The following is a 23,278-nucleotide window of genomic DNA, read 5'->3' on the forward strand; positions in this document are numbered from 1 at the left end:
AGAAAACAACAAAGTGTGTATGGTTGGCATAAGTAAAATAAGATTTAAATTTGTCCATATAAATTATTTACTAGACTACTAGCTAGAGTCATCATCATATATATTTTTATTATTATTGAATTCAAAATGAAAATATATTTAATTTTTGTTTTTTGAAATAATTCACTTAGCTTTATTAATTCTTCCTTTTTTTTCTTCAAAAAGAAAAAAAAAATTAATGTACATGTGAGAGAGGGAATGACCTTTAATTTAAATTTAATATTTTGTCATCATTTTATATACTATCAGATATAAAAAAAATATATAATTACTCATATTTTATTAATATTATTTTTTATTATAAAAATCCGAATGATAATATCTATGATCTAATTATGTTTAAAATATTCTTACAAGAGGCCCTCTCATCAATTATTATGTTCTTGTTTATTATTTACCTATTCATTATTAGAGGGAGTTTACCCTCTAAATTCACCCTTGGGATTCTTTTAATAGTTTTACTTAGATTCATTATTTGTTTTATGTCTTATTATATATAAAAGAAAGAAAGGGATGGCAGTATATGCAGCCAAACTCATGCATGTGATGATGATAAGATGTAAGAAATTAAAATTCAAATCCATTATGTTTTGTCAAATTTCCAATCAACCTTTAGGATTAACATCAAAGTAGTTGCTTCATCCTAGGTAAATGCTGTCCAATTTTTAGTGTAGAATTTGTTTTTGTAATCATTTTCTTTTACATATTAAAATAATTCTTTAATTTTATTTCAATTGACTATGATATACTAAACATTAAAAAAATTAATTATTTTGTTAATTTTTATATTTTTATTAAATTTATAATTAAATTTTTATATTTTTAATTAAATTTTTATATTATTTTTTATTTTATAATTAAATTTTTATACTAAAAATATTAAAATTAACAAAATATTTTTTTTTAAAAATATGTGATCGAATATTTAATTAAATTTTTAATTATAGATACTTTTAATTTATAAAAAAATTATTTAATTTTAATATTTTTATACTAAAAAAACTTAATTATAAAATTAAAAATAATAAAAATTTAATTAAAAATTATAAAAATCTAATTATAAATTTAATAAAATTATAAAAATTAACAGAATAATTAAATTTAATTATAAAAAATTAAGTTACTTTGACAAATTAAAAATTAGGTACAAAATACAAATAACATAAAGTCATAACTGAATTTTAAAAAGAAAATTATCCTTTTAGCCTACACCAATTAGAGAAAAAAGATTAGAAGTGGAGCAGAACCAATAATTTAACCTAGTAACAAAAGTTTGAGTAGGGACCCATAATTTTAGGAGAAAAAAACAAAAGTTATGGTAATTAATCAGAAGTCAGAACTCAAAACCTTATCCTAACTGCAATGTTGGACCACATATATATGCTTTACTTTTATGCTTTACCTTCCCAAAATGAACCAAATAGGTTACAATGTTTTTCAAGGAATTATTGAACACGTAACCAAAAACAGGTGTCATATCAAAAATAACAAGCTTCAAAGGTGTTGTGTTATGATAGGCTCATTTTCAAAATCTGTCAGTCAATTATGTGGAAAATGATACCAAACAAAAATTTTTTGACTCTTCTTTTGAATTGAACCATGCATTTTGAGGGCATGCTTAATTAGTTATATCAAGGATAAATTCTTATTATAAAATATTTAATTAAATTGCATTTTATGTATTTTTAAATTCTAATTAAAGTTATACAAATTAATATTTTATGTAATAAGTTTTATTTTATGTATTTCTAATTAAAGTTATATAAATTAATATTTTTTTGTAATAAGATTTATATTTCACTAAAATAAAATTTTATTTTACCAATAAATAAAGTATAATTTACTCAAATATTTTATGAGTTTACAACAATTTTTTTTTTTAATTCTTATAACATTATTTATGTATGTATACTTTTGTTTTTATTCTCTGATTGCCAATTGAAATTTTCATACACTTCCAAAATGAAGAACCTAACTAGCTACCTTAAAAGGGTTCATCCTAAGTGGCTTTTTCCTCTTAGATATTTTATCCTAAGTAGGTTCCTGTATGAGAGAAATATTGTTTGTCTCTATCAAGGAAAAATAAGTCATTAATAGAAAAAAAATATTGAAAATTTTTTAAATATTCTTGGAGTATTAATATTTTAATAATTTTAATCATTAATTTTAATTAATATATTATATATTTTTTATAATTAAAATCAACATTTAAAATTTTTCCAAAAGTAATATCCAAGAATGTGACAGAAGATAATAACGTCTATAGCCACTAGAAAGCTCTTATATATTCTATAAAATTACAAAGGTTTTAAACTTTTAATAGTAACATTGGTTAAGGAGTCGAAAACCGAAAAATGTTGTTTCTATGTATTAATGATTTAATGTTCAAAAGCAGTTAGATATAGTTGGGCCTCTTTGGGGTCCTACATTGCCGTACCATTGACTGCATGGTTGAAAAGCACACGGATATTTTAGTTTGATGAGGATATTTATTAGTTATATAATTATATTATTTTACAAGTCCTTAATTTAATTTAATTCTTGAATTCTAGCTATATACTTATTATATAAACAATCAAATATATATATATATATATATATATATATATATATATATATATATATATATTATCTAACTTAATCCAATATTGAAGCCTTGAAGGGTCATCCGATTCCTCGATAAACGTTTATGTTCTAGATAATTAATTATTCCTGAACATAAAAAATATTTTTTTTTAAATTATTTTTAAAATTAAATTAATTTAATTTAATTTTAAGATAATATTATAATTTATTTGATTTAATATTATTAGACTGCAAATATTCGTACTTTATATGATCTTTTTTAGTATGAGGAGATCTCTCAACTCTCAAAAATATAATTTATTCTAAATATATGTTGAGTTAGAATTTTAAGAATTTTAAACTAAATTTATATGTATATCTTTTTAAGTATAATCACATTTCTCTATCCATGTCCAATCAAATTTACAACTTTAATATTGTCTACAAGTCATATATAGGATAGGTTGCATTGTGTGTATAAATATAGTTATGGATTTTGTTCGATTAAAGAAAAGAAGATATTTATTTTATAAAGTAAAATAATAATATTATAATATATATAATTTTTTTACTAAAGATAAGATCTTTTATTCCAACAGAGAATGGAATACAATTAGTTTAAAATTCAGGATAATAGCAAAAACAGTAGATGGAGGTATCTCAGAAAAATTATATAAGTGATAGTTTTTTTTTTTTTTTTTTTTCGTTCACGGTATCTTCCAATTCGATATGTTAAAGACTAATTTATTGTAGATCGGAGTTCTATTTAAGAGTCTGTCACTGGCCAATAAATTGCTGCATACACAAGGTAAGATTCGAATCTCCGATACTTGCTTAAACGGACGAGTAATCAGACAATAGTTGATTGATTCATAACCATTATAGTAGCGAGAACACTCTGGCTATGTGGGAGAAAACCTTGCATTGAGGTTAATCATCACTAGTAGGACTTCGTGGAACGTCTTCCAAAAAAAGAGGTAGATTTTAGGGGGGATTGCAAATTTCCAAAGGTGAGACCAGAGTTAGGAGTTTTTCATTACGTCTAGACAATAATCAACTGCAACATGGTAGAAATGATAAGAAATATTATATTCTGATGCTACATCATATTTGTTTGTCTTGTTGAGACACCATTATAATTCATCTTCTCTAACTGCAGAATTAATAGCCAGGATTCTATTTACAATTTCAGAGAAAAAAAAAGCTATAAATCAGGTTCTAGTGCCATGTTTGTGGACTAAGCATGAGGTCTTTCACCCAGAAGATTGAGTGATTATGATGATGGATAGATTGAGTCCAATTAATGCAAAAAGAAAAATTAGTGGCAGCCAAGGATCCCTAAACACTTTAATATCGCAATCAGCGCCTACTTTCCAGTTCAATCCCTTATCTACAACTTTGCGGTCTTCCAGAATACTATGCCATTTCTAAGAAGGTAAGTTTTCAACTTCTGCTGTTAGTGCATTTTCATACCTAAAATATTTGCCTTTTAACATTCTGCTTAGTAGAGAATTAGGTTGCATAGCTAGTCGCCAAAGTTGTTTTTCCAATAGAGCTAGGTTCTGAGCACGTAATTCCTTCAAACTAAGGCCGCCTTCTTTTTGTTCTGAGTCATCTTATCCTAACTAACCCAATCCAATACGTCTCTCTGTCCCCTTCTACTCCCACCAAAACTGAGTGAACATGCTATGAATTTCAGATAAGAGAGTATCTAAAAGTTTAAAATAGGACAGTGTATAGATAGGAATAGCTTCGCCAACTGCTATGATGGAAACATGTTTTCCTCCTTTAATTTAGATAGAACATTGCGTTCTATCCCATAAGATTCTTTTGTACCTTTTCTTTGATTAAAAGTAGCTTTGTTGGATTTATTGACGATAGAAGGGAGGCATAAGTACTTATCTTGCGTATCAATATGTGATATATTCAGCCGAACTGTCAGTAAAATCCTAACTGTGTTGAGAGTATTGTTGCTGAAAAAGATTGCTAATTTATCCATGTTGACCTTTTGCCCACTAAAATTTTCATAGTCAAACAACGGGCCGAGAATTCTGTCACATGACTCACCAAAGGATTTGCAAAAGAGAATAGAGTCGTCAGCAAAAAGAAGGTGATTGATAATAAGGTATCGTCTACTAAGTTGTAATCCTTGAATCTGTCTATTTTGTTCCGCCTTATGTAGCAAAAAGGAAAGACATTCTACACAGAAAAGGAAAAAATATGGAATAGAGGGTCTCCTTGTTAGATACCTTTAGTTGGTTTGAAAAAACCATATGATTGACCTTCCACAACAACGAAATAAGAAATAGTTGTGACCAGTTCTTAGATCTAGTTAATCCATCTAGCCCCAAAACTAAGCTTTTTCAAAATGAACCACAAAAAATTTCGCTCCACTCGGTTATAAGCTTTACTCATGTCTAATTTGATTGTCATTTCAGTCTGAAGACCTATCTTTTTGTTTTTCAAATAGTACATATATTCATGCGCAATCAAAATGTTATAAAAAATTAGCCTTCCCTTGAGAAAGGTGCTTTGATTAAGGCTAATTTGAATATTCATATAACTTTGCAGCCATTGCATTAGGATTTTATATATGATTTTATAAAAAACTGTAGACAAACTAATTGGTTTAATATGGGTCATGTTATTTACATCAGATATTTTGAGAATAAGGCAAATATTTGTATGGTTAAAACCTTTTAGGATGCAATCTCCACCAAAAAACTGTTAACCGCTTTGAACACATTACCTTCTACTAATTTCTACAAGAATTAATAAAACTTCACCATCATTTCATCCTCTCCTAGAGCACTTTTGGGGTGGATGCTAAAAGTCGCTCTTTTTACCTCTTTCATAGAGATTGGTCTTTAAAATCTCTAGTTCATGGAAGCTATAACCTTTGGCTCAAAATCAGCTAAGAAGGATTCCGGGTCTGCCTGGATGGAAGAAGAAAAAATCTCTCTATAGTAATCCTCAGCCACTATTGCTATGGCCGAATTAGTTGTTGCCATCCCTCCATTCCTTTCAACTAGCCTCCAAATCCTATTTCTTTAATTTCTTGTTTTAACTTTTTGATGAAAAAAAGTGTTTTTATCACTCTCTTTCAGCCATTTAATTCTAAACTTCTCCTTCTAGTAACATTGTTTTTGTAAATAAGCCACTTTTAGCCGATTCTTTAGTTCAAAAATCTCATCCCCACCAGAGATACTTGCAGATCTTAGCTCTTCCAGTTGGCCTTCAATTTCTTCTGTTACTTTTCTGAAATTAGACTTTCTTGCCTGTTGCCACACCACAATTCGGTGCTATAATTTTTTAATTTTTGGGCCAGTTTGTACATTGGAGATCTGTCAACTTCAACCCTCCAAGCTTCTTAAATTATTTTTCGGACATCTTCAATCTCATACCACCGTTCTTGAAACTTAAATATTCTTTTTGAATGTTTCTATTCAGGTTAGTGTCAAGAATAAGCAATAAATAGTCGAATCCAGTCTTCAAAAACTTCAAAACAGTTGTATGTGAGAAACTAGCTAGCCACTGATCACTGTACATAAATCTGTCCAATCTTTTCATTACTAACTTCTCAGTTTTTTGCTTATTAATTCATATAAATTGTCTTCTTTTACCTATCCAAATCTATTAAACTATTATTATCAATAAAATAATTGAATGCTAAAATTAATTGAAGAGATTTGAGTCCATCACTAATCTTTTCAGATTAGTCAGTGATATCATTAAAGTCCCCAAAAATTCCCGCTTAAAGTTAGGATGTATAAAATAAAACGAAAATATTTGATAATCAAAAAAAATTAACCAAAAATAATCATAATTTATTTTATTTAGTATTTATTAATTATTGCGACAATTAATGATAAGTTTTGGCTGTATTTTTTATAAGCAAAACATATATATGATCCGATACAAATCCTTTTATTTCAATTCCTATCCACAACCTTAGCTTTAATTTACCCCTTTCTATAAAGGGAATATTTCCTCAATTGTAAAATATACCAAAAGGTTGCGTTGTCATCCCATTAAGGCATATATCAATTTCACCACTATACTCTACCCTATGCAACTTGATCATATTCTTTGTCCTTTTTCATATATATATATAGAAACTATTGGTTTTGATCTTGTCAAGAAGAAGAAGAAGCTAAGAATATAATAATAATATACTCTTATGCCTTATCTATCTGTTTATTTGACTTTGAAGTCGACCAAGCTTTTGATTGTTGGAGAAATAAAATGGATAAAATTTGATATCATCTAACATGATATTGATTTGTTGAATAATTCAACAATGCATTAGGTCATTATAATTTTATATGAATAAGTATAAAGAATTAATTTTTAATTAATTAATATTAATTATTTTCTATTGTAAATTTATTTTTTTAACTCTTATTTCAAAGAATTTAGGATTTATAGTTAGAATTTAATTCGAGTAAAAAAATAACTTCGAAAAATGGATTAATTGAAAATAGTTAGCTTTCTAATTATATATATAACTATTCTTTGCTATCACTAACTTAGACATTAAGCTTTTCCCTTTTTGAAGTTCTTATTTTAATGTTAACATTGTTAACGTTCAAGATAGATCATGTTATGAACAAGCACAAAGGGGTTATATATATATATATATATATATATATATATATATATATATATATATATATATATATATATAAACTATGTGAAGTAATAATAAAAATAAATGAAGCATATTCTATATAAAATATGAATAATTAAATACACTCTCTTCTCTAATAATTAATCACACTTTTATATCTCTTGATGTAAGTAATAAATTCTATATATTTCTCATTTATTTTTTTTTTTTGTTTTTATCAATCTTATTACCACCACCTTCATTCTTTTATTTTATTCAGATTTGACATTAATTAATTGCATATAGAGTCAACTCTTTTCCTAGTATATTTCTTAGATGATCAATCCATGCCATCAAACATTATTTTTCTTATGAAATCTAAGAATGGTTGTATATTGATAGCTAAAAATGGAGAAAGTAATATTAAAGGTAGGATTGGTAGGAAAGTGAAAGAGAAAAAGAAAAAGATGAATAATAATGAGAGAAGAAGGAACAAAATTTTTACCCACAATAGAAGAGGATAGGGAAGAGAGAAAATGTAACTAGAGAGAGTGTTCAATTAGCTAAATCTAAACCATCCATATTATTTTTGTATAAGATCGATGGATGCGATTGAGTGTTAGTCATTTAACACTTAAACAGTTAAACTAGTGGATTAACATACATAACAGTAATAATAAATAAATAAATAAATAAGTGAGGTTAGTGAAAATGCTATTTTTGTTCTCTTAATAAATGATTATGGATTAAAGTTTCACTAATATCAAAAATGTAAATTTAACCTTTTTTATTTTTGTTTTTAGGAGTGCTAGGAGGCTAGCCGATTTTATATTTTGTAGCTATCAATTAGTTATTATTAGTATTTTTAATGGTGTGGGATTACATCTAATGATGTATAATTACTTTTTTTTTGCTGATTAAGTGTTGGCCAGATTTTAATAAAAGTCGGGCCCTTAGACTTTCTCCTTTTTTATATTATAGAAAATAAACTTTTTATTTTATTTTATTTTTTATCAATTACTTTTAATATCAAAAGTAAAAAATGTACAAAAGAAATATATACAAAGTTAATACATATAATTTTTTTTTTTTTTGCGTTTGGGCATTCTTTTTTTTATTATTATTTTGGGGGTTTTTTGGACTTGTTATTTTGGGAGTGTGTTTTTTTTTTTTTTTTGGACGTGTGGGAGTGTGTTTTAACTGTCATAGCTTCAAACATGTAAAATGAAAAAGATGAATCTACTAATGTAGGTCCAATACTCTTTTTGTGATATAAAAACTTTTTACAGGCCTGGATAACGGGCCTTTTTAAAAATAGTCTATTTTTCTTAACATTGTTAGCCCATAAAAGTCCAATCCAATAAAAAAAACTCCACACCGTCACCTCTAACTTTACTCCCAAGTTCCAACAATAATACTTTATTTGGTTTGATGGAAAATGAATGGAAAAAAAATGAATAGAAAAAAAATGGATAGAAAATGATATTTTTTTTTGTTTGATTATCAAAGAAAATAGAAAGGAAAGAAAATTTTTGTATGGATCCCACTAAAAAAAATTTCTTTCCATCACAAGCGAAAAAATAAGAAGAAAAATGATATAATTTTGTATTTCTAATACTACCCTTAATTATATTATTATTGACAAATATTAATATAAATTTAGTTTTAATATATTATTATAATAGAAATTTATATTTAAACATTATATGTATTAAATAAATAATTTAAATTAAATATATAAAATATAATAAAATATAAATAAATAAAAATATTTATACTTTATTTTATGATAAGGGTATTAATATAATTTTATACTATTATGATTTTTTTCTTCTCACTTTTCTTTCGATCCAAACAAAGAAAAATTTTCTTTCTATCTATTTTCTATTCATCCAAACAACATACAAATAACTCAACTTTTCCTTCCATTTTCTTTCCTCGTATTTTCTTTCCTTTTATTTTCTTTCTTTTCATTTTCTTTGCAACATCCAAACAAAGTGTAAGTGCTGCGCTAGTAATGATGTTTTACGCGAATAATAAAGACTTGAAATGTATCACATAATTCAAGGTTTTCCTTTTATTTTGAAAACTTAGTAGGTTATTTGTAAGGGTGTTCACGGGTAGGGTGGCAAACGTGCCTAAATTTGTCGGACCGGCCCGCGTAACTCGCCAAAAAAAGTCAACTGTGCTAGAAAATTGAGACTCTCACACATAAAAGAATCTATCTAATCTCGTACTGTTTAAACCGTGGGCTTTGGCGGGGCGGGACGGGCTTTTCCACTGGATTTAGAATTTTTTTAAAGATGTTCTAATTTAGTGTTTTAGATTATATTTTACGTTTGATTGATTATATTCTAAATTTGTAGATGTTTAATTATATATTTTGGACAATATTTATTTTACTTTGGACAATGTTGATTTTATTATTTTGTTTCAAAAAACTTGGTTTATGATTATGTTTATTAGTATTTGTAATTATAAATACTTTAATATTTGTAAATTTAGAAAATATAATTTTTTTATGTCTTTAGAAATTATAAATTTGTTAAAATAGTTTTGAAATTATATATATTATTTAATACTTTTATTTTGGTAATTTATATTATTTAATACTTAATAGTAAAAAAAAAAAAGAAGAGATTTGACGGATTTGGCCCGCTAGCCTGCTGTTAGACGGGGTGGGGTGAGCTTTCAAGACTGTCTCATTAGGCGGGGCAGAGCGGACCATCCTGCCAAAAGACGGACTTTTAGCAGGGCGGGATGGGACGGGACGGGACGGACTTTCTCGCTTGGCATCCTTATTTATTGGTGAGATTGATTCGGGTTTGGGGTGAAATGAGATCGAACTAATTAAATTGTAATTAGTTCGATTTTGCATCTTTTTAATATGCATCCAAATCGCTTAAGAACGAATTGGATCCGTTGAAATAATTGGATATCTGATTAAACAGAAATTCAAAAAAAAATATATAAAAATAATATTTTAAAAATTCTAAATGACAGGAAGAATAGCGGCATTTGGAGAGGTTCGAGAGAATGTGCTTCTAATAATAATGTCTCTGACAGTGTCAATTTTTTCCATTTTTAAAGCTGCAAAACACATAACAAAACCATCAACTATTCATAATTTTTATACATTTTACAAAATTAAACATAGAGTAAAAATTGAAGCAAAAAAAATTAATACTTACCTTAAAAAATAATCATAGATTGACCTTTCACAACAATGGAATAAGAAATAGTTGTGACCAGTTTTCAGATCTAGTGAATCTGTTTGTCCAAAATGAACCACAAAAAATTTCACTTCATTCAATTATAAATCTTATTCATGTCTAATTTGATTGCTATTTCAGTCTAAAGACCTATCTTTTTATTTTTTAAATAGTATATACATTTATGTGCAATCAAAATGTTATCAAAAATTAGTCTTCCCTTAAAAAAGGCGCTTTGATTAGGGCTAATTAAAACATTTATACAATTTTGTAGTCAATGCACTAAGATTTTATATATAATTTTATAAAAAATTGTAGACAAGCTAATTAGTCTAACATGAATCATGTTATTCACATAAGATATTTTGAAAATGAGATAAATATTTGTATAGTTAAAATTTTTTAGGGTTTAATCTCCACTTAAAAAATTGTTTAACCGTTTTGAACACATAACCTCCTACTATTTTTCGAAAAAATTAATAAAACTTTGAAAAGATTATAAATAAGTTAAAAGGTTCATCTAATCCGTGATGATAAGATAAAATGAATCCAATTTAGGTTTTTGGATTACAAATATAATAAAAAGGTTAATAGGTAATAAAACTGTAAATTTAAGAACTTAATTTTGGGAATGTGAAATATGATAAATGAGAAAAAAATACTATATTAAAGAATAACATTGTCATTTAATAAAAACAACATGGTCATTTTTTTTAAATAAAATTTTCATAGTTCTTATTAATAATTTTAGCATATTTAGTTTTTTTTTTAATTAACCTGGTCCACTTTCTAGTTTCTACTCTTTCAACTCTCATATGGGATAACATAGCTAAGGAAATGGAAATTGTTAACAATACTAATATTTTCAAGTGGATCCTGAGTATGATTCTTAATCATTATTTACTTGCACTGAAAAGCTGCTTATTGATTCAGCAAAACTAAAAGAAATTGGGCCGCTTTGGGATGAGTGTCGATCTTCAAAGCTGTCAAAGATCCAAATACTGCTTCCTATTCTCTCTCATTCCAGACTTGAGTTCTTCCTAACAAACTCGTGACAGCATTGAGCAAAAACAAAGGCAGATGACAAAGATGCAGGTTTGAAGCTTCATTGTGCATGCAAGTAATTAATTAGGGAAACTCAAGTGTCTTGAAAGAATTTAAATGTCGTTATTTTTTATTTCCCTGATGCTAAGCAATGTGCACTGGTTAGTCAAGTACTTCATATCATAAGATGATCAATCTAATTTACTGTGACAACTTTTTCTATTTTTCTTTTTCCCTTAGGTAGTACCTTGGAAGTGTTAGTTATTAAAGAATTAGTAAGGAAGTTGAACATTATTGGAATCGTCTGGAAATGCATTCATCGTAACCGTGAAACTAGAGTGAGACCTGCGCATCCCGTGGAATAGTAAATTAATAATAGTATATAATAAATTTTAATAAATATTATATTATTTAAAAATTAATTTAAATTTTTGTAAACTAATGTTAAATTTAAAGGATGTTTTATTTAAAATATTTTATTGTTAGAGGATCAATTAGAATCATTAGAATCAATTTAGATCAATTAGCATTGTCTATATTTATATAGCATATCTGTACATTAATTGTAGGATTCTATGTCTTTATTACTTTGATTTATTTAGCACCTATAAATACCCCTTGTATATTGTACCTGAGATACAACTCAATCATACACTTTTCACATCATTCTCTCAGTCTCTTGTTTCTATCATGGTATCAAGAGTTTAGGTCTTTTTTTTTTCAATGAATATTAGTTCATAGCCCCTTTGTTTTTCCTTGTCGGCAGTGTTCTTTGGCCTCCTTTTTCGTTCTCTTTTCCGACACTTTGGTTCGTCACCTCCGGCATCATCGTGTTCTTCTCTCCGTCAGCTTTCCAACGCCGCCGAGATCGCCGCCAACGACCACCACACGCGCCTCCACGCGCCGTCAGAACATTGCTGCCCACCACCATTCTTTCTCATCCAGAGGCTTCAGCAGCCGTTGGATCTTCGTGCAGATCGGACGTCCCTGGAGCGTCCACGTGTCACAAGGTAAGCTGGTTGAGCAACCCGACCCGCCCTGCGACCCGCGTGCCACCTGTGCGCCAACGTGCCTCCTTCCGCCTCTCCGGTACTGCCACGTGTCGTCACTCGCTGACGTGGCTGCCAAGTGGACCCTCCCTAAGGTTTATGGTGAGCTCTTTCCGATTTCGCGCTCTGTTTTCTCGTTTTCTGCCCCGAATTTGCAGTTTTCTTCTTCCTTTGCTATTTCTTCTATTACTATGGAAAAACCGGATGTCTTTCAGCCTATCCCTGTTATTCTTAATGGCTCCAACTATGCACATTGGGTTGAAGCCATGCGAGGATTTCTTAAAGGGAGAAAATTATGGCGATATGTGACTGGTGATATTGCTTGTCCTGTTAAGCCAACTGTATCCAAAGATGGTGCCTCCAAATCCAAGGAGGATGCTGAGAAGGAGAAGGACTATGCAGAGAAATTGGAAGATTGGGATAGTAAAAATCATCAGATTATCACTTGGTTCCGCAACACTTCGACTCCTGGCATTCACTTACAATTTGGGCGTTTTGAAACTGCTAAAGAGGTATGGGATCATTTGGCGAAACGTTACACTATCTCTGATCTCTCTCATCAGTACCAACTGCTTAAGGAACTTCATAGCCTTAAGCAAGAACGTGGCCAAGCAGTTTTTGATTTTCTTGCTCAGATGGAGATTATTTGGGATCAGTTGACCTCCTGTGAGCCTGTTCTTAAAGATCCCACTGATGCTAAGGCATATGAGGATTATCGGAACCGGACACGTCTCATCCAATTTCTGATGGCACTTACTGATGACTATGAGTCGGTCAGGGCTTCTCTTCTTCATCAGAATCTCTTGCCTAGTCTTGAAGATGCTCTTCCTCGTCTTAAGTCTGAAGAAACGCGCTTGGGATTGCTTCGTTCTAAAAGTGAAACTGTCTTTGCTGCCACCGACAGAAAGGGAAAAATCTGTCGCAATTGTAACCGGCCTGGGCATTCCTTCTCCGACTGTCCTTCTATTGAATGTCGTAAGTGCAAACAAAAAGGCCACATTGGCTCCAATTGCCCGAAACTGTTCTGCCATTATTGTAAGCTCTCGGGTCACTTGATTGTTACCTGTCCTACTCGACCACCACGCTCAGATCAGAACAAGTATCAACCTCGTCCCAACCACTCTTCGCATGTGCCTGCCTCTGCTGCTGCTGCTACTGAGTCCACCTCTTCCACATCTCTCAACACACCTTCTGTCTCTCCATCAGATATTGAAACCCTTCTTCGGCAACTTCTCTCTTTTTCTGGTAATACCCCCGCTACTCTTTCCACCCCTCCAGGTAATTCTAAATGGTATTTTGATTCTAGTTGTTTCAATCATATGTCTCCTTTGCGTCATCTTTTTTCGTCGTTGTCTCCCACTACAAATGCACCTTCTGTTAACACTGCTAATGGTTCCCTCTTGCATGCAACACATCACGGGGTTATTTCACAGTCCAATATTCATCTTTCTGATGCTTATTTTATTCCAAAATTGAATTTTAATCTTATCTCTGTCGGTCAGCTTGTTGAACTTGGTTTTGATGTCATTTTTTCAAATTTTGGATGTCGTGTGCAGGATCGTCGGACGGGAAAGATCATCGGGACTGGATGTAAGGTTGGACGCTTATTTGAGCTCGAGAACCTTCATGTTCCCTCTACCCATCTCTGTGCTGCTTCCTCTCCATCTACTCTTCACTTGTGGCACCGACGTCTTGCCCATAGCTCCTTAGGCAAATTATGTCCTCTTATATCTACGGGTGTTTTAGGTCAAGTTCAAAATGAGCCTTTAGATTGCATTTCTTGTCACACTGCAAAACAACCTGCCTTATCCTTTAATAATAATTCCTCTATTGCATGCTCTCCTTTTGATCTTATTCATTCTGATGTTTGGGGACCCGCTCCCACCGCTTCTATGGGAGGGGCTCGATATTTTGTTCTCTTTATTGATGATTATTCCCGTTTTACTTGGGTCTATTTGATGACTAATCGTTGTGAGTTGCCTCAGATTTATATTAACTTTGCCACTATGGTTCGAACTCAGTTTTCAAAGGTCATTAAAATTTTCAGACGTGATAATGCTATGGAATATCGTGACTCCAAACTTTTAAATTTTCTCGCTGAACAGGGTACTTTGTCCGAGTTTTCTTGTCCTGGTACCTCTCAACAAAATGGCAGAGCTGAGCGTAAACACCGTCATATTCTTGACTCTGTCCGTGCGATGCTTATTTCCTCTTCCTGTCCTGAGCGTGCTTGGGGTGAAGCTGTCCTCACTGCTGTTCATGCTATCAATAGACTCCCTTCTTCTGTTCTTGGTAACACTACTCCCTTTGAGCGTCTTTATCGTACTTCTCCCGATTACAGTTCTCTCCGTGTTTTTGGTTGTGTCTGTTTTGTCCTTCTTCAGCCTCATGAACATAATAAGCTTGAATCTCGGGCTCGCATGTGTTGTTTTCTTGGGTATGCTTCTGAACATAAGGGTTATCGTTGTTGGGATCCTATCTCTCGCCGTATTCGTATATCTCGTCATGTTGTCTTCTGGGAACATCACATGTTCTCTAGTTTCTCCTCCTTTGAGTCCATTCCTTCTACTCCATCACCGTTTTTTACTAACCCAAATGTTGATCTCTTTCCTAGTGATGATACTACAGGGTCTACCCCAAGTCCACCACTCGAGGCTCCTGATCCTCCACCTTCTCCATCTCCCGATGATTCCAGTCCGGACGGCGATCCCACTCCTAGCGTCATGCCTCCTCCTCCCACTCGTTCTTCTAGAGTAAGGAATCCCCCTCCTCATCTTTTTGATTATCATTGCTTTTCTACTATTCTTCATCAACATGAACCTAAGTCATTCAGAGAAGCCTCCACAAATCCAAATTGGCAACAAGCAATGCAGGAAGAAATACAGGCACTTGAAAAAGTACACACTTGGGATTTGGTTGATCCTCCTTCTGATCAGGAAGTTGTGGGCAGTAGATGGGTATACAAGATCAAGACTCGCTCTGATGGCTCTATTGACCGTTATAAGGCACGATTGGTTGCTCAAGGTTGTACGCAAGAGTATGGTATTGATTATGAAGAGACTTTTGCTCCTGTTGCTCGCCTTACGTCTGTTAGAGCTCTCCTTGCCATTGCTGCGGTTAAAAGATGGTCTCTCAGTCAGATGGATGTGAAGAATGCATTTCTTAATGGGGATTTGAAACAGAGAGTCTATATGAAACCACCTCCAGGATATCCTTGTCCTTCCAGTAAGGTTTGTCTCCTTCGCAAGGCACTTTATGGACTTAAGCAAGCTCCTCGTGAATGGTTTGACAAGTTCAGCACTACCATATGCAGTCTTGGCTTTATTTCTAGTCCTCATGAGAATGCGCTTTTCATTCGTAAAAGCGACCGTGGAGTTGTTCTTCTACTTTTGTATGTTGATGACATGATTATTACTGGAGATGATGTTGATGGTATCTCTGATCTCAAGACCTCACTTCAGCGTACTTTTGAGATGAAGGATCTTGGTTCTCTCAGCTATTTTCTTGGTCTCGAGGTCATCTCCACAGATGATGGCATTTATCTCTTTCAGGCTAAGTATGCTTCAGATCTCCTTGCTCGCGCTGGGATTACAGATAGTCGCACCGAGTCTACTCCTCTTGAGCCTAATGTTCGATTTACCCCTATGGATGGCACTGTTTTGGATAATCCGACACTTTATCGCCAGTTAGTTGGCGGTCTCGTCTACTTGACTGTCACCCGACCAGACATTGCCTATCCAGTTCATGTCCTCAGCCAGTTCTTGTCTGCTCCCCGTACTACTCACTATGCGGCAGTTCTTTGCATTCTTCGGTATGTCAAAGGCACTCTTTTTCATCGCCTTTATTTTTCTGCCCATTCCTCTTTGACCCTTCAGGCATACTCTGATGCTGATTGGGCTGGTGATTCCACTGATCGTCGTTCTACTACTGGTTATTGTTTGTTTCTTGGCGACGCTCTCATCTCTTGGCGTGCTAAGAAGCAAACGTTCACTGCTCGCTCAAGCACAGAAGCTGAGTATCGTGCCCTTGCTGACACCACTGCTGAGGTTATCTCGGTTCGTTGGCTTCTCGAAGATCTGGGTGCTCCTCAGTCGTCCCCTACTGATGTCTTTTGTGATAACCGCAGTGCTATTCAGATTACCCATAATGATGTGTTTCATGAACGCACCAAACACATTGAGATTGATTGTCATTTTGTTCGGCAACGAATCCTTATTGATGCTGTTCGTCTCATTGCTGTTGGAACACTGGATCAGACTGCTGATATCTTCACGAAAGCTCATCACCCGACTCGCTTTCGGATTTTGTTATCCAAACTCAAGTTGGTATCCTTAGCTCCCACTTGAGTTTGAGGGGGGATGTTAGAGAATCAATTAGAATCATTAGAATCAATTTAGATCAATTAGCATCGTCTATATTTATATAGCATATCTGTACATTAATTGTAGGATTCTATGTCTTTATTACTTTGATTTATTTAGCACCTATAAATACCCCTTGTATATTGTACCTGAGATACAACTCAATCATACACTTTTCACATCATTCTCTCAGTCTCTTGTTTCTATCATTTATAATACAAAGTTTTTAATTTTGGAATTGCACAAGATTGCACCTTCATTTGAAATAAGTATAATTATAAGAATATTAAAATAAAATTATATGTAAACTATTACAGAATAAAAAAAGTATAAATAGTAAAAATAATAAAAATATTTTTTTTGTAAATTCGTTTTGAAAATGTAATAAATATATTTGTTTTGTATTTTTTTTATCTAATATAATCATTTTTAATTTTTAAGCAAATAGGTTCTTCTTCAATTGTTGGTGTAAATATTTTATACGTAAACTTTGATAAATCAATTATCTATTTGTTTTTGATAATATTGTCTAAAGGATGATGTTCTATTTTGTAACTTTGAGATGTTCTATAGGTTAGAAATAATTTTAAAAAAATTAATTAGAGAAAATTGATTGAGAATGAGAATATAAATAATATAATATAAAATTAGAAATCAATTAAATCATCATGGTATATTTAAATGTATCTAATAAAAATATTTTGTTGTGCTAAATTTGATTTTTTTGAAAAAATCGTTAAGAATTAGTGTAAATTTATGAAATGAAATAATAGTGACAAGAATCTTATATATAATTATATAATTTATATAATGTAAATATTTATTACATTGAAGAATAATATTAATAAATTAATTAATGAGGTAAGATTGGCAAAGGTATGATAAATCTGATAGATCAATATCCTAATTTAATAGATACCCATGAATAAATATTTTGCATGTTTATATGAGAAGTCCTAATAATTTAAATTCGATGCATTAGAATTGTCATTCAGATGGAAAGCTGTTTGCTACTGGTGGCCATGATAAAAAGGTAGGTGCTAGACTGATCTTGCTTCAACCATGGAATGACCAAATTTACGGTCAGTGATTGTTGGAAGAAGCTTTTGTTTAATTAGGGGTGGCAATGGAATGGGTAGGGGCGGGTTTTTACTCTATCTAATTCCATCCAGTTCTACAAAAATTCGTATCGAGTCCACTCCATTCCTACTGTGAATAGTAAAATGTTAAACTTTATTCCGCTCCTGCGGGTACCTGTCCTTACGGGTATCCGTCTCGTCCCTATAATTATTAAATCTAACAAATAAAATTAAATTTTAAAAATTATATAACTATCATTTATATACATAACATAAATAAAAAAAATTTTAAATATGATATAATATTAATCATTTTACTAATTATTTTATATATATTATATATATCGGGACAGGTTTAACCTAAACCCGATCCTGTCCCGCCCTGCCCAAGAACCCACCCGTTAAAACCCGCTCCGGTGTGGGGCGGATAATTACCCGCTCAAACGGTTAGAAATAAGATGGGTATCCGCGAATTTAAGTTGTGTTGCCACCCCTATATTTAATTGCTTTAAATTTGTTAGTATATGGTAAAATCAATTTCATTCTCTGATTATACTTTTTTGCAATGCAGGTATCTTTGTGGTGCACAGAATCATTTAACCTGAAGTCGACACTAAAAGAACATACTTGGTTGATAACTGATGTTCGATTTAGTTCTTCAAAATTTTTATTGGTCAAAATCAAATTATTTTTTGACTTGAATCGACACTAAAAGAACATACTTAGTTGATAACTGATGTTCGATTTAGTTCTTCAAAATTTTCATTGGTCAAAATCAAATTATTTTTTAAGTAAAGTTCTCTTAGCTTAGATTTAGAAATCAAGTGTTTTCATTGTCAGATTTTTCTTATTATCATCAGTTTAGGTGTTTCTTAAATGGTGTTTCTTAAATGGCCATTTGTTCTATTTATCTGATTATTTTGATCCATTTCAAACATTCATATATAGGACACGGTTCAACTGAGATGTCACTAGACTTTCACCCTAGTAAAGACAACCTTATTTTCTCTTGTGACAATCCTATTATGAAGATTGTGTTTTGAGTTCTTGATTCTATTGTTATCCATTATTTGTCACAGGCCTTGTTTGTTCTATCTAGTGCTGATTTCAGGGTCATAATAATAACCTTGTCCTGTTTGTTGGGAAAAACTCAACAAAGATTTAAACAAAAATCTGTTTAACAACGTAAGCATCAAAAATAATTTTTTTACAATCGGTGCGATTAAATAGCAATATTAAAGATACTCCAAACAATAAATATAATGACAGAAATTAAATAATTAAATACTAGAATTTTAATATGAAAAAACTCCCAAAAGAGGGACAAAAAATTCACGGAACTTAGTCCAGTAGCACAGGGCATCTCAACAACCAACAAGATACATCATCAAAATTGATGGAGTCAACATAAATTCTCCACAAAGTGGGTATCTCAAATCAGACAAAAAAGAAGGCAATGCAACTAGCAAGTTATATCCTAATGTTCATCTCTACATCAGGAATAACATACTAAAATTTCATAAGAAATAGAGCAAGTTTACTGGTTCAATCGGATAAAAAATGACTTGCCCTTTTTCCCCAATTTCTTCTTCTCCCTCGACGCCGAAGCTCTTTGTTTTCTTTCTTTTTTCTTTCAAAAATGAGAGTCTCAAAAACTCTCTCTCCCTCTCTCAATGTCTTAAAAGCCACTTTCTTTCATTTATTTTTTTATTTGTTTTTAACTTGTGGACCCCACTTAGTTGGGGACCCACTAACAAATCTTTCCCTCACCAACTCAAGTGAGAATATGTTGTTCTACCAAACTCGCCTTCTCTTTGCAAGAATCAAATTTCACTTCAGGTAAACTCTTAATCATCATATCTGAACCATTATCATCAGTATGGATCTTTTCAAGTGCATATGACTTCATCTCAAGCACTTGACGTATCCAATGATACCTCAACTCTATGTACTTCGATCTGGAATGAAACGTCGGATTCTTGCTAAGATGGATAGCACTCTGACTGTCACAAAATAACACAAACTTCTCTTAATTGATGCCTAATTCTTGTAGAAATTTCTTCATCCACCAGAGTTCCTTAGAAACTTCAACAACAGCAATGTATTCTGTCTCTATAGTAGATAAAGCAACACATTTTTGAAGTCGGAATTGCCACGACACAGCTCCCCCTGCAAAAGTCATCATATAACAAGAAGTATACTTTCTTGAATCGAGATTTCCAGCCATATCTGCATCTGTGTAACCATCCAACACAGGTTGGCCACTCCCAAAGCATAAACACACTCTGGAAGTACCATTAAGGTATCTGAGAATCCACTTCACTGCTTGCCAGTGTTCCTTGTCAGGATTAGAGAGAAACCGACTAACAATTCCAACGGCATGAGTAATATCCGACCTGGTGCAAACCATAGCATACATCAAACTGCCAACTGCAGATGCATATGAAATCTTCTTCATTTCTGCTTTTTCTTTCTCGCTTGTAGGACATTGCTGCAAACTCAGCTTGAATGACTAGCAAGTGGAGTACTAATAGGTTTGAAATTACTCATGCTAAACCTCGCTAAAACCTTCTCAATATACTTCTGTTGTGACAACCACAATTTTTCATTCTTCCTGTCACGAGTGATATTCATGCCAAAGATTTTCTTTGCAGGACCCAAATCCTTCATAGCAAATGATCTGTTCAAATATTTCTTAAGACTTTTAATCTTCTTAGTGTCATGACCAACAATCAACATGTCATCAACATAAAGCAAGAGAATTATAAAATCACCATCAGAGAATTTTTTAACATACACACAATTATCAGAAGAAGTCTTACTATACCAATGACCTTCCATAAAGGAATCAAACTTCGTGTACCACTGCCTTGGCACTTGCTTCAACCCATATAAGCTCTTCTTCAACTTGCATACAAGGTGCTCCTTTCCATTAACTTCGAAACCCTCTGGTTGCTCCATATAAATTTCTTTATCTATGTCACCGTGAAGGAATGCAGTCTTCACATCAAACTGTTCAACCTCTAAATTCAACCTAGCTGCCAATCCAAGCACAACTCGAATAGAGGACATCTTCACAACTGGAGAAAAAATCTCCTCAAAATCAATACCTTTCTTTTGCTCAAAACCTTTTACAACCAATCAAGCTTTGTACCTTGGCCGTGAGACATTTTCATTCGCTTTCAGTTTGAACACCCATTTAGTCTTAAATACTCTTTTACCCTTCGACAACTTCACCAATTCAAAAGTATGATTCTCATACAAGGATTTCATTTCTTCTTGTATGGCTTTCAACTAATCTTCCTTATGCTTATCATACATAGCTTCCTGGTAGATTTCTGGCTCTCCAGTCTTAGTGTTCATCACATACACATGAGGAGAGTATTTCCGAGAAGGATGACGCTCTCTAGTAGATCTTCTCAATTTAGGCTCAACTGGTGGTTTAGGTGGAACTTTAACATCTGGTGAAATTTCTACATCTAGCACCTCAGGTTGAGGTGTAGGTTCATCATGCAAATCATCACCATCATTATCAACTTGTACATCTCTCCCATCAACAGGAGGTCTAGTAGAAGGACCAGGTTCATCATCAGCAGAACGTCTAACAGTTATTGGTTTATCTGTCTTCTCAAGATCTTCAATAGTTTGGTCTTCAAGAAAAATCACATATCGGTTTCTAATTATCTTATTGTTCACCGGATCCCATAATCTGTAACCAAAGTCTCTATGACCATAACCCATGAAAATACACTTCTTTGACTTTCCATCCAATTTGGACCTTTCATCTCTTGGAATGTGAACAAAAGCTCTGCAGTCGAACACTTGCAAGTGACTATAGGAGACATCTTTTCCTTTCCAAACTTTCTCTGGAACATCACCATTTAGTGAAACTGAAGAAAAAAGGTTGATCAGATCTACTGCAGTCCTCATCGCTTCACCCCAAAAGGATTTAGGCAACTTTGTATGAGAGAGCATACACCTGACTCTATCATTGATAGTGCGATTCATTCTCTCTGCAACTCAATTATGTTGAGGAGTCTTAGGAACCGTCTTCTCAAGCTTGATCCCATGTCCTTTACAATACTTTTCAAATGGATCCCCTATATTCATCACCATTATCTGCTCGAACACATTTCAGTTTCCTTCCTGTTTCTTTTTCAACACTTGCATGAAAGTGTTTGAAGATACCGAGCACCTGGTCTTTAGATTTCAAAACAAAAGCCCACACTTTTCGAGAATAATCATCAATAAAAGTAACAAAGTATGATGCACCACCTAGTGTCTTAGCATCCATAGTGCAAACATCAGTGTGAACTAAATCTAGAACATGTGATCTCCTATAAGGTCCAGAACTATGAAATGATACTCTAGCATGCTTTTCAACAAAACAATGAGTACAAATATCTAAAGTTGTACCTTTCACAGGAAGTGAGTGTTTCTTGACTAAGAAGCTTAGTCCTTTCTCGCTCAAGTGGCCAAGATGTATATGCCACAAATCAGAAGAGGAATCATCAGCTACATTCACCTCTTCTTTGCACAACTTTGCTTGCAACCAGTAGAGAGTAGTGAGACTATTGTCTTCTTTAGCAACAATGAGAGCCATTTTGGTAATCTTGCATTTTTCACTACCAAAGGAAGTGCAATACCCCTCTTGATCCAATGCCTTCTCTGAAATAAGATTGAACCGCATATCTGGCGCATGCCTAACGTTCTTCAACTGCAACTTGATCCCATGTTGGTTTCAAGCCACATATCACCCATACCAATGATATCACACACTCCTTTATCTCCCAATTTGATCTTGCCAAAATTTCTAGCAGTATAGGAAGTGAAAAATTCACGCCTTGGAGTAACATGACATGAGGGACCAGAATCCATAATCCAAGTTGAATTATCACAGACAATATTCACATAATTTTTATCATATGTGATAAGAACATCTTCATAAATAATAGCAGTAGTTTCTTTATCACTATTTTTACCTTTGTCTTTATTTCTTTCCCTTGATTGTTCTCTTTTAAAGAACTTACAATGCCTCTTGATATGCCCCGGCTTGCCACAATGGTGAGAAATGAACTTCTTTCTTGGCTGTACTTTCCTCTTGACTTGCTTCGATTCTCTGACTTGTCAGAACGGTGAGATTTTCTACTTTGACTTCTCCCTCGTGACTCTAAAACAAGTGCTTCTGACTGGGAGGAGGCATTAATCAAACCTCAATCTTTTCTTCTGACTTCTTCATTCAGCATGCTATTTTTAACCATTGCTAACATCAACTTTCTTTTAGGAGCTAAGTTAGTCAGTGTCACAACCAGAACTTTCC

The 23,278-nt window shown here is 32.4% G+C and overlaps 1 protein-coding gene across 1 annotated transcript; it reads left to right on the forward strand.

Annotated features, from left to right (window-relative positions):
- Nucleotides 1–11,514: 11,514 nt before the first annotated feature.
- Nucleotides 11,515–17,969, forward strand: LOC140176576 (uncharacterized). The gene is made up of 5 exons (XM_072208099.1): nt 11,515–11,520; nt 12,236–14,456; nt 15,147–15,260; nt 15,576–16,756; nt 17,862–17,969. The coding sequence occupies exons 1-5, from the start codon at nt 11,515–11,517 to the stop codon at nt 17,967–17,969; spliced, it is 3,630 nt and encodes a 1,209-aa protein (XP_072064200.1).
- The last annotated feature ends 5,309 nt before the right edge of the window (nt 17,970–23,278 follow it).

Source organism: Arachis hypogaea, chromosome 12, assembly GCF_003086295.3.
Source record: "Arachis hypogaea cultivar Tifrunner chromosome 12, arahy.Tifrunner.gnm2.J5K5, whole genome shotgun sequence".
Taxonomy (NCBI): domain Eukaryota; kingdom Viridiplantae; phylum Streptophyta; class Magnoliopsida; order Fabales; family Fabaceae; genus Arachis; species Arachis hypogaea.

Bases quoted from the DNA above. Each gene is read 5' to 3' on its own strand.
- LOC140176576 (XM_072208099.1), top strand. The intron at 14,457-15,146 runs GTTTTACTTGGG...ATGATACTACAG, and splicing joins CTTTATTGATGATTATTCCC to GGTCTACCCCAAGTCCACCA. The intron at 16,757-17,861 runs GTTGGAACACTG...TCGATGCATTAG, and splicing joins ATGCTGTTCGTCTCATTGCT to AATTGTCATTCAGATGGAAA.